At 44.1% G+C, this 12,931-nt stretch overlaps 1 protein-coding gene across 1 annotated transcript; it reads left to right on the top strand.

Annotated features, from left to right (window-relative positions):
- Positions 1-656: 656 nt before the first annotated feature.
- N4BP2L1 (NEDD4 binding protein 2 like 1) lies at positions 657-12,368 on the top strand. The gene is made up of 5 exons (XM_061374417.1): positions 657-1,067; positions 7,055-7,179; positions 7,992-8,080; positions 9,309-9,385; positions 11,317-12,368. The coding sequence occupies exons 1-5, from the start codon at positions 946-948 to the stop codon at positions 11,570-11,572; spliced, it is 669 nt and encodes a 222-aa protein (XP_061230401.1). The 5' UTR covers positions 657-945; the 3' UTR covers positions 11,573-12,368.
- Positions 12,369-12,931: the final 563 nt, after the last annotated feature.

The raw sequence follows: 12,931 nt of genomic DNA, 5'->3' as shown, positions 1-12,931 counted from the left end.
TTTGGTGGTGGTGTGTCCCTGTGGCATGCCTGAGGCCACCTTTTAACCAAACTGGAGTTGATACTGCACGTGCCTCTGAGAGGAAGAGTGTGATGCCATGCCAGCTGTTACTGGGTTTACTGGAAACTGGAAATCATGTCTTTGGCTTGTGTGGTGATCAACTTAAAGCAGATCAGATTTTCTTTAGGGGAAATAAATCTTATTAAACTCCCTATAGTTTTTCTTGTGTGATAATGTATTTGAAAAAAGTTGATATTGTATTTGTTGGTAATGTATTTGAAAAAAGTGAGCGTGGTGCACAGGGTCACGGGTGCAGGGCAGTTGTTTGGCTACAGCTGCTTGGAATCGTTGCCTGCCTTTGTGGTGGGGTGGACTCCATCACAGTCAGGAAGGGGAAGAGGGAAGGAAGAAAAGAGACCCCATCTGTATCTGGTGTCCTGTTCATAGCCACACTCCTCGGAAGAGTTGTGGTGATTCCCTTTCTGGTATGACCAATACACGTGGACAGCACAGGGGACTGAACGCTTTCACCTCTGGCTTGTGTTCTCCCACTTTTGAGGACTTGGGAGTTAATTTTTACGTTATGAAAGATGGTTTCTTGGGCTAACGTTCTGGGTAGAAGTCCAAGGCCGTAACTGCACGGTTTTGCGGTATGAGCAGCCAATGTCTTTTCTTTCCTGTATACTTCTCCTTCAGACAGCTTTCGTTTTCACGGGGGAAGGTCTCGGGAGCCTGGGGCAGATTCCAGGTCTCCCTCCACCGAGGGACGCGGGTTTCCCCCACCACCCCGTCAGTGGACGACACAAGCCGCGGCGGGGGCCGGGGGAATGATCCCTGGGGCCAGGCTCCGGAGCGGCTGCCCGGGCTCCCTCCTCCTCCCCGCCGCTGCGGGCCGGGCCGGGCCGGGCCCGGCTACTCCCGCCCCGCTCTCTGCCGGGGCCGGCGATGGATGAGCGGCTGCTGCAGGCCCTGGGGGGGCTCAGCCTGCAGCCCCGGCGGGGCCGGTTCTCCGGGCGGCTGGTGCTGCTGCGGGGGCTGCCGGGCTCCGGGAAGAGCACCTTGGCCAGGTAAGGCGGTGGGTCCGCAGCCCTTTGCCTTTCTCCTCCTGCGATCGCGGCTCGGCTCCCGGCGGGCCCCTCTGCAGGGTCCGTGTGCCGGGAGCGGCACCGCGGGGTCCCCCGAGCAGGAGACACTGTCATGAACCGCGCGAAGGCACCGGTCCAGAGCTGGTTCTGGCTCAGGGGGAGGTGGGAGCCTCGCAGGACCCCCGACGAGTAAGAACAGCAGTTTGGAAACCTCTGCTCCAGGAACCGCTCAGAGCCTTTCTGCTCCAGCTGCCTGTAACCGCTTTGGGGAAGCGCTGCCTGTACAACTGTGAATGTTGTTGTTCGGAGTGGGCAGTACCAGAAGGGATGTTTATATTAAGATGGACTAATCACTCACTCCAGGGCAGCTGTTTCTTCTCTAAGAAGTGCCAGACTAGTCCCTTTTTGTTGGTGGTGGGTTTTGTTTGTTTGCTTGTTTTTGTTTTGTCTTGGATTTGTTCGTGGTTGATCACAAACACAGTAAAGCACTTCCTCTCTGACTGTCAAAACTGACAACTCTGACTTGTGTTTTCATGGTGTCCAGCATTCCTGGTCAGACCTATAGGGTGTATAAAGTGGGCAGACCAGTCCACTCCCCAGCAGCTCCAAGACTGACTAAAAATAGGTGGAAAGCCCTGGCGGGGAGTGCTAGGAGATGGCACCGCAATGAGCATGATTTGCAGCATAGCCACAATCTAGTACTGCAAGACCTCACGGGCCGGTACCTCACGGCTTCTGGTGCCACTCACCCACTCTCCATCAAAAGAGGAACACTCGCTGTCTTCTTCCTCTGCTTGGGTGAGAAACAGACGTTGGGATCATGGGCTGCCAAAGGAAGGGCCCTGCTGTGGAAGGTGTGTGAAATACTGTGTTAATGTACAGTTTCCTCTTGTCAGTACAGTCCTTTCTGTCGCACTGTGCTTTCTGCCTCACAGGACTTGGGTAAGACCAAGTTCTTTAATGAACAGCCAAATGCAGTGTTTTTACTGGCACCCAAATGTGTTCTCCCGAAAGAAGTTGTGTAAGTTCTCCTTCAGAAGGGGCTGGGTCTTCTCTTAATACAGAGCATAATGGTTTGAGGCCATATTCTCAGGCAGTGCAAATAACTGACTCACCTATGTGCTTTTTGGTTACAAGATTAATTATTAATGGCAGATTTACAAAGCAGTTGTAAGTATTGTTTTAGTCCCTTGCGAAATGAGCGTTTGAGGAGCTCACTCTGTTTCTAGTCCCTGTTAATGATATCATTGCATTTAGCTGCTCAGCAGTCCACAGATCAAAGGGCAGCTGTAAAAATGGTATTTCTTACCTCTCCATGAACTCTGCCCACATTATGGAAGGAGAGTGCTACCAAAATTCTGAGATGTGCTATTCCCCCGTTGTGTACCGTTTGGTGTTGGTGACCACAACGTGCTGAGCCATGCTATGTCTGCAGAAAACTACTGCAGCAAAGCTCAGGGCAAGATCCTGCTGGAGGAGGAGGAAGGTCATTATTTATTTGCAAAAGCAAACAAAAAGGTTGTCCAGAGAAGTTGCCCCATCCCTGACAGTGCTCAGGGCCAGTTTGGAAAGGGGCTTTGGAGGAAGGTGTCTCTGCCCACGGCAGGGGGGTGGAACTGGATAAGCTTTAAAGTCCCTTCCAACCCAAATGATTCTACTGATTCTGTGATTCTGTGACTTCAGCTCTGCAGCACCAGGCAACACAATGTAAACACTAACAGGCGATTCTCCTGAATGTATTTACCAAATGTGACCTGCAGCCTGATCCCATGCAGAGTACATCCACTCTACTCACTGTAGGTGAGACACCCAGGCGTGTGGGTGCTTTGCCAACAGAGCTGTTGGTAGAGTAGGGCAAAGTCCTCACCACGCTGTTGTTGAAACACAACAGTGTTTCAGTGCTAGTGCTGGGCATGTGCTCCAGATCTCATAGTTCTCATTTTCTGTTGAAACTGAAGGCTTTCAAATGTCACAGAAATGCTTTACACTGGGAAAAGTGACCACAGCAAGTGGTTGCATGTGGCCTCAGTACCTATGTATTTCGGTCTCAGTTACATTGGAAGTAGACTGAGAATTTTACTGGCTCAGAGATCTAGCCAACAAACCATCCTGTTGCCCTCTGAGCACTGCAAATGTTCCTTCCAAACCAGAAATCAATCAATTTTCAAATTTTCTGATGGAAAAACTTGACCGCCTATGGAATACTGTTCTGGTTTTTTTTTCTCTCCAGTAATATTACTAGTGATCATGGAGACTTCTCCCAAGTACTCTAATGCATCCAGCTAGTTGAAATCCTGAATATTTGCTTTTTGTCTATGCATATAGTTACAATCTGAAATGATGGTTTGAAAGCACTGAAGATGCTCTTTAGAAAAAAGGGACTTTAAAATTGTATAAAGCATGGGAACAGATCATAGCTGAATAATAGAGGAGACTCTACTCACTGAGGCAGCTGTTACAGTGCTGCTTTGGTCAAACAGAAATGCAACAGTATAGAATCATAGAACATCAGCTTAGAAGGGACCTCAAGGATCATTTGGTCCAACCTTTTAAGGCAAAGCATGGACTAGGCTAGATGTCCCAGCACCCTGTCCAGCTGAATCTTAGAAGTGTCCAATGCTGGGGGATCCACCACTTCCCAATGGAGATTATTCCAATGGCTGATTGTGCTCACTGTGAAATTTTTTCCTCTTGTGTCCAATCAGAATCTCCCCAGTGGTAATTTGTGTCTATTACCCCTCATCTTTTCCATGCAACTACCTGTAAAAGGGACTCTCCATCTTCTCTTATCCTTTGTATTTTCCAAACCAGCAGCAAACTTCTCTTTAGCAAGATACAGAGCATATCCTACTTTGTATTTACTGCAAGGTAGAGAGCTGTGACGCTATGCAATTAGATGTCCCAAGTAGGCAAATTAACACTGAACCTTTGACAGGTCCTGCTTATTACAGTGCAGCCCTTTGAGTTCAATGGCTTTTTATAAGAAATGCAAACATAGCTCATATGTACCCTTTGGTCTTGCAAAGAGATTTCATTTTGCTTTTCCTCCTCAGTATGCTTTACACTTTATGGATCTAACAGCACTGGGTAATTTTCTTTTAACAGTGCTGCTCACAATGTAATAATTAATAACACTGGGCACAAATCCTCCCATTTTGCACAGCTGGTGTATATTTTGCTAAAATAAAGGTGTATTTATTGCATACAGGGATTAGACGCCTGATGTGGTTATGTAAACCCCTTCTTGTCAACCCACTTGTGGGCCTGTGTAGGTCATAGAAAGCTTATTTCTGAAGGAACACACTAAAGAGATTTGGGGGCCTGTTGAACGTATAAGGGACAGAAAAACCTTCACAGGCAATAGGTGATTAGAGAAAGTGATCAGTGTCAGTTTGGGTGTTTTAGAAAGCTAAAAGTGAAAACCAGCAAAATAAGCAGAAGGTGAAACACCTTTTCCACTTAATGTTTTCTTATGTTGCTGTTAGTAGGAGTTTGTTTGGTATGAATATAGCAAATGTAACCGTAATTCATAGCTGTTAGCACATTTTGTGTCCTATTTTTTCTCCTTTGAAGCGCAAGTTTTATCTACTTTAATTACCAGTGATATGAGGACAGTAGACTGAGTTTATAGATAATCATGTACTATTCAGATTGCTTAGCAGTCAACATCAAAGCCCTCATGCGATCCTGCATATATACGTGTTAAAAATTCATTAAGGTGTATGCTAAGAAAATAATTGTTTAAAATTGCATTGGTCAGGAACATTTTTAAAGGAAACACTGAGCAGGAAAAAAACCCCTTGAGATCCTTTATTAATGTGTACAATTCTATGTGCCTATTGGTAGCTAAAGGGCCAACATGTATTTTAGCACAGCCAAGTTTTTAAGAAGAGGCTGTGATGCAGTGGGTAGAGCAGAGGGAAAGGTGAGGTGCTGAACTGCAGTGAGAGCTGAACCCCTCTGTTCATCAGCACAGGAGTAACCAGGTGTGCATTAGGTGCTCCTATGCTTTTCATTACAAGAATTCTTTGCCTGGGATCAAAAATAAAGCAAAGTAATTTGACTCTTTGCTAACATTTTGCAGTGTGACTTTTGTTAGATCTGGTTGCCCAGCAGTGATTATGTGAGTAAAAACTCTCTTTGGAGCTGGAAGATAATATGTGGGTGCTAAATGATACGTAACAGGGGCTACAACCCAGTCCCAACAGCCATGAGCCTTGTGGTTGCTAACACAAAATGGTATTAATTCCTCAGCAGATGGTAGAAGTTACAGTGGAGGTAGAACAAAGTCAACAGCTGACCTTTATTTGGCTAAATGTGAAGTGCAATCCTAGTGAAGAGCTGCTGCTGGCAGGCGGATTAGGGTAAAATTGGCAAGTAAATGGTTGGGGCAGGGCTGGAATTAAGTTTTTTCTGTCTGTGTCTGTTTTTCACTGATAACCTAGAGGCACCTTTTCTCTTGCTGTTGCTCAATTAGATAAGACATTGAGAAATAGTTGTTTTGCAGCTTGTGGGGATGGAAAAGAAGAAGTTAACCAGGGAAGCTGAAATGAGTCCTAGGACTGGAGACCACATGTGGTGTGAGATAGCAGGGCAGCAGCATTCATGTCTGAAAGCCACAGGGTTCCTCAGCTGACCTTACTTTCTTTTCCAGAGATGTTTTGAGCCTTAGGAAGACAGTGAGTAGTGAGATTATGCTGTGGGCTCTCCTTGGTTTTATGCAGATAAAATCTCCCTGATTTCATCCCATAACACTGCTGTTTTTTTTCACTGAAGAATCTGGACACAGATCTGGGTTACACAAAAATGGGGACACAATTTTGCACTAAGGTCTTTTCTCATGCCCACTAAGGACTGGCAGAGGAGTGCTTCTTATTTAAACCAGCACATGAGCCAGCACTTCCACCTCCTAAAGCCAGTCACTGTCCATGAGGCAGCTAGTCAGCTTACAGCAGGACACGCATCTGCCCTCTATGGGTATCCCAGGGCTGAACAAGCATCGCTGTGGGATGCACACTGGTGTGAAGAGAAGAGGGGTTGCCCTGCTATTGTTTTTGGGGCTGCCAATCCAGACAGCTCAGACTTGTTTATAAAACCTGCTTAAATGCTGAAAATAAATAAAAACTACTCAACTCTACAAAAGGAGGACTAAGTAAAACAGAGACAACTGAAAAGCAGAAAAAACCCATGAAGTTGCAAGAAATACTAAGAAATATTGGCTAATCACACAGGTACGCGTTTGCAAATTAAAAAAAGAAAAAAAAAAGTATTATGTGCTTTGTTGAAAAAAAAAAACAACAAAAAAAAACCCACAAAAAAAAACCCCAAAACCTCAAACTAAACCCCAAAATCCCAGCCAGCCAGAGCAGTGGCAATACAGACCACCTTAACTAAATGACAGATAATTCCTCCTAGTTATCTTCAGAAATCTCTCTACAGCAAAACTCTTATTGTCAAATTGTCTTTTGAGATCAACTTCCACAGGATTAGCAGGTTTGGTTTGGGGTTTTTTGTGTTTACAATCATACCTTCTCAGATAACCTTTGAATGCTCCATCCCTGGCAGTGTTCAAGGCCAGGTTGGACGAGGCCTTGGGTGACATGGTTTAGTGTGAGATGTCCCTGCCCATGGCAGGGGGTTGGAACTTGATGATCTTAAGGTCCCTTCCAACCCTAACTATTCTATGATTCTAACTCAGAAGAAAGCTGAATATATGAGGTGACTGAAGACTTGCATGTTGTGTGTAGATTTCTCTGCTGAATTAAAGAAATCAGGGCCACACCTTTAAGCTCCATTCTTTTCCTTCTGTGTGTCCACATACTGATGACATTACTGTCAGATCCTTTAAACTGGGATTTTACAAATGAATCACTATCTGCAGAGCATTCATAAAATGTTAATGATGGGCTTTGTGAAAGCTGTGCATTAGCCTATACTAATCCTTCTGTCATCTTGTTTTTTTGTTTCAGACAACTGAAACGTGACTATCCCAGTGCTGTAGTTCTTAGTACTGATGACTTCTTCATTGAAAATGGTGTATATGTGTTTGAGCCTGACTTCCTAGAGGATGCACACAAATGGAACCAAAAGAGAGGTGACTGAACTCGATCCAGGGGTTTTAGAGAACAGTTTTGCTTTTCAGTCCGTCTTTCAATTTAGCCCCCAAAAGAAAACATCTGGAAGTGGTGTCATACTGCAGTTCCTGGGTACTGGTTAGGAAAATACATTTACCACTTCTGAATTTATTTCCTTTGGCTTATAAGTGATAAAATTGTTGGTGATTGATAGATGTTATTTTAATAAGTAAACCAGTGACTATTAGGTACCAGCAGCTGGCCTGCAGATAACCAGCCCAGGAGTGGCTCATTACAGCTGTATGCACCACAGCCGTGGGGCTGTAACTTATTAGATGTCTGTCCTGACTTGGAAGGGGGTGTTGCAGTGGGGGAACTAGTGATAGCCAGGAGGAAAACTTGCAAACCTAATTATAAGTTTGAGAATGAAACAACCCAGGTCTCTACTTCAGTAAGAAAAATGTAATGTGCTTTTGAGGCTGCGCTCTGAATTCATTTCTAGCAATGGCAAACATACTTTCAGATCTTGTAGCAGGGATCTTTAGCAAATGACAGACATTTTTAGCTGTTTTAAACACAGTGCTATGATACTACTAAGTATGTTTTATGAGAGCTTCAGCTTGTACCACTGAGCAGAGCCAGTGGCTGCAGCACCTCCTCTAGGAGAGCACCTGTGGGGCACAACCGCTGCTCCCATTTGGGTGGCAGCTGCACCAAATGGTGGGGAAACAAGGGTGCTAGTGGTGGGCAAAGAAAGGATGCTGTGGTAGTGAGACCTGGCTCAGCCTGTTACTTAATACATTTTAGCTTTACTTAATGTGTTACATTACAGCACGCAAAGCAATGAAGAATGGGAAAAGCCCGGTTATTATTGATAATACCAACATCCATGCTTGGGAAATGAAGCCGTATGTGATAATGGTAGGGAAAGCTCTGATTTATTGCTTTTATATGCTCAGCTATGACATTCGTGAGATGATCTGACTGAAATGGTTCTTAATGTGGCTAAGAACACTTACTTCCATTTTCCCTTAGTTCTCTATAGTTAGGATTGATATTGTGATGAAGTAGGGGAAGAAGTGCCAGTGTAGCTGTCTTATCTAGTCCACTACATAGCTCAGTGAAGGCAAAGTTACTTGAAAAGATCGATAGTCTTTCAAACTTGCCCTCTTCTTGGCAATCAGGATGTCATCTTCTTCCTCAGCAGTGACATGAATTAAACAGTTCCCAACCTATGTATCTGTTGACAAATATAGCAAGATATGGCTTACTTACAATTTTAGTTTATGACTTGCAAAAAGTAAACCATAAATCGCTTCTGAAGATGCACTGGTATCTCTTGTCAGGAGTTCTGGCAAAGATGGCAATATTTTAGTGGAGTTTTATACTGTGGCCTGTCTGCTCTCACTTCTATTCTTGGGTTATGGTCTTGTCAGTTAAGAAATTCGTGTGTAAGTGCTGCTTGTAATGGGAGCACAAAAGAGGCAGGGATTTCTAGTGGTGCTGGAGAGCTGGGGCATGTCACCCCAGCAGCAGTTATGAGTGCTTGTGGGTGACTCAGAAGCACATGAGAGCACAGTACAAAAAGGTAAACGGTATAAAAAGGCAAAGTATAAAAAGGTGAGCAGATTTCCCTGACACCTTTCCGACAAATCAAGACAAAAGCAATCAAACCCTGTATTAAATACACATATGTACATTTGTGTGTGTGTACATTAATATAAAGCAACATGCTATATTGCTCTACCTTGGAAAAACCTGAAGCATGTAGACTCAGTGGCTGGAAATAGCACATCTGATAGATGCTGACCTCACACTCTAGAAGCTCCAGGCTGCATGGCCAACCTGCAGCTCTTGAACCATTGGTGGCTTCCAAAGTGTTCAAGTGCTAGGATGCCATTGCTGTGGAGGGACAGGGACTGGGGCAAGGCTGAGGCAAGTTTTCCTGGGAGACCCAAACCCTTTGATTGTAAGAAAACAAACTAGCTGGGCCTCAGAGCAGCACCTTGGTGCGACTCATGGTTATCTTCCTGTTTCTGGCTCCTGATACATATGGTACATCTCTTAGATAAAATCTCTGGGGGTCTAGAAGATTGGCTATTCCTGAGCTTGGCAGCCATGTATCTAACACTTCTGTGTCCTTCTTTAGGCACGTGAAAATGGGTATGAAGTTGTATTCCAAGAACCAGATACACCCTGGAAGTTCAATGTTCAAGAACTGACAAGGTACATCTCTTTTGATACAGCAGACAGCTTCTCATTTTATTTATGTGATCTGAGAAATGTCAGCCCTCTTCATATACGCTAGAAAGTAACCTAGCAAATGACAACAGAAGGGTTGTTGTGGAAAACGTCTGTCACTCAGTACCTGGCCTGTAGTGAACTCAGCCCTTAAAAAGCCTGACCGAGAAGTGAGCCAGGCAGTAGAAAAAGCAACCCCCCCTGAAGCGTGTATTTATATGGCAAGCTTCTTGGAGCTGGAACCCTAATTTTCATTCTGTATTTTGAGCAGCACCCTCTCTCTCTCTCTGGGCACAAAAAGATGTCCAAGCACTACAGACAATACTCAGGCTTTTGTTCTTAAAAAATCTAACCATAACAAACATGGTCTTGCTGTAACACCATTGTGTACGGTGCTTAAGTGTGGGCAATAAATGGAGCTCTAGAGGATCTTTCATGCATACACAGAAGGGATACAATGAATGTATCAATGCTGTGTGGTGTGGTAGGATACAGAGGGAGCCAAATACGACTCTGTTTTGCTAGTGGCTGCAGGGTTAATGGTTACATCAGTGAGAAAAAAACCCACGCAGGCTAATTTCCTAGTCTTTAACCAACCTGATGTAAAGTGCATTACAGTGAATGAATAGTGCACTCCCATCTACTACATCCAGTAGCTAACACATGATAACTTATTACTGCAAGAAAACAGGGCACAGGTATTTAATCTCAACCAATTTACTCGTTTTGTACCAGCTAGGAACTGAAGTTAAAAATCAGTGCTGCACCTTTTTGTGTGTGACACACGGCAGAGGGTGGTGGCCCTGCACAGTACTTGTGGCTTCAGGGTACAGCAGGATACTCCAGGTGGCAGCGGAGGGGCTGAAGGCAGGTGAGGGCACTTACGCTTTCGCATTCAACTGCAAGCGTCAGCTCTTGCTTCACAAGCACCAGCTGGGAGCATTTGGAGGGCATTGCTGCAGAGGCAGATTTTACTACTAATCACTTATTATAGGTTGAGCTACTTGGTAGCTTGTACTTTATTAATCATAGGAAGCAAGTTGGCTTTTACAGCAGCACTGCAGTGCTAATCCAAATATTCTCAGTCTGGAACAGCTCTTCGGCAGATGATTCAAGTACAGCTGATGGTTGCTTCCGCTGTGGTCCCACACTGCATCCTCACCAGCAATACAGTTTGTGCTGGTTACTGGGCGCAGGTGGCATGGGTGAGGGCACTGCCTGCTGCAGGGCCTCAATTACAAATTGTGCCTTATAGAGTTAAATGGCAAAACTAAAGATATTCTGAGTTTGCAAACTCACAGAAATTTGGAGTAGTCTTTGGAAAAAACAATTGTTACTTATGTGTTGAGAGAATGCAGCTGTTTCTGGTCTATCCAGAAAGCCCTGCGTGTTTGAGCTCCCCTCCCTCTCAAACATGTCATTTACCCTGGAGCCTGAACCACACCAGGTATGATTTTAATCCACCTGTGCTCAGACAAAGCAACAACATTATTTTAACCTCTATACATGGTGATTTTAAGTCAGTGCCTGGGCTATTTACAGCCAGATGTACAAAAGCTCACCCTGAGGCTATCAAACCATTAACAAGAAACTTCAGCAAAACTGTATACACACTATATATATGCATTATATAATACAGAGGTCTTCTACATGGCACTCTCATTTCAAAGCATTTGTCTAACTTCTTGTGTCCTGGCTACCCACAAAAATACTTGGGTTACCTTTTTCAGTTGTGACATAATATTTTTAAGAAGTATGTGGAAGAATACAACAGTTTGGGAAAACAGGGCCAGAAACAGATCAGTGGGGATGTGAACCATTATCCTGAACATGTTGGGAACTGTAGCAAGCTTCAGATGACCTCTAACACACAGGCAGCTAAATACTTGTATCTTCTGTTAATGTCGACTCTACAGAAGAAATACTCATCATGTCCCTCGACAAAAGATACAACAGATGAAGGAACAATACGAGCACAACGTTACATTCCACAGTGTTCTTCAGTCTGAAAAACCACGCCGAGATGAAAGAAGGTCCCATGAACCAAACGCAGCTTACAGGATGGGTGCCCATTCCTGCCCACCTCCAGCCCTCTCAAACAGGAGGCCTCACGTGGCGCACACAAGCAATAGGCCTTTTAACCAAAGAGGTGGATTCCCTGGTGGGTTTTAATTATCAGGGTATAAAAGTCTCTAGTTGTACATCTTTTTCTCTAAACTGTTTTTTATTCTTGTATTTTTCTACTGTATTTCTAAATTACTTTTATTTCTTGAAAATATTCTAATGCCTCTGGATTATGATCTCACAGCTTTGCATGACTGATCTAAGAGCACTATCTCCAGCACAAACTGTACTCCCTCTAATCCCATTTCCTTCATGAAAATCCATCCAAGCTTACAGTGACAGATAGTGGCTGTGCCACGTGGGTTCTCTTTGGTTTTGGTTTCCTGCATCACTCTCTGTCCCTAATAGATAACAACAAATATTCCTACATAAATTCTTTCTTACAGGCCATGTGGCCAACTCCTTCTCCATGCAGTTGCCATTTCTTGACATTTTAATAATTTCTGTCTGGCTGTATAACCTTTTGTATCTGCCCACTCCACCTTGCCTAGAGCATTGCTGCAACTTTAAGAGATGCAAAGTGAATGGTGGAAAAGGCAGCTCTAACAGATTTTAGCAAGATTTGATGTTGCTCCCTATTCCCATCTCTGCTGTTTGGATACATGCTGGTCTTTCTTACCTCAGCTCTAGTGCAGCCAATCAGCTTCACCAGCCTGGAGATTAAAACTTCTAACATACCAAACAGAGCCCTTTATCTTGCCATAGGATTTCACCTGGTCCTGAGACAAGTCCATATAGAGGGGCTTCTAAAAGGAAACATTAGTATTAGGCCAGTGCTTGTTAGCTTTTAAGTAGGAACAGAGCTACAGGAGCAGATCCAAGCAGCTGAAGCACAAGTCTACCAATACCCAAACTAAGTACAAAATTACTTCAGAAAGGGGAAAGAATGTTCTTTTAAGGGGAGAAATCTATTCTTTGTCCTGCTGAGTGCTGAGAAGCCACTGACAGATGGGTGAGAAGCTATCCTGCAGGGATTTTACCCATAGTTAAATTCTGCTGATTATGCTCTCATCAAGATGCCTCATGGAACATTTTTGAAACGCAGCATTTGTGATGGCAATTATTTTTTAAGTGTGTGTGGATTATTAGGCAGTGCTTATAGAACAGGGCAGCAGTGAGTTATTTTGCAGTAGGATATGAAGACAGCTCACATTGGCTGTTAAGAAGTATCAGTAGAGCTGCTATTCATCTAGCAATTCAGCCAAGAAGTGTAAAGGTATAAAAGAAATCTACTGTTTCAGGGCAAAAGCCAAGCTCTCTTCAGGACAGAGTAGAAGTATGAAATGAATTGCATTTTCTACTCAAGCTGCATTTAAATAAGTAATATCAACACTTTAAATAATTGTGACCTAGGGGTCTAGGGAACCTGGCTCTGCCATGTTGCACAAAGGTTTACAGAACTATCAG

The sequence above is a fragment of the Neopsephotus bourkii genome, unplaced genomic scaffold (genome assembly GCF_033783945.1).
Source record: "Neopsephotus bourkii isolate Nb327-2 ecotype Australia unplaced genomic scaffold, CSIRO-AGI_Nbou_v1 NB_1638, whole genome shotgun sequence".
NCBI lineage: Eukaryota > Metazoa > Chordata > Aves > Psittaciformes > Psittacidae > Neopsephotus > Neopsephotus bourkii.
Note: the sequence above shows the minus strand (reverse complement) of the source record. Positions and strands in the feature narration are given on the sequence as shown.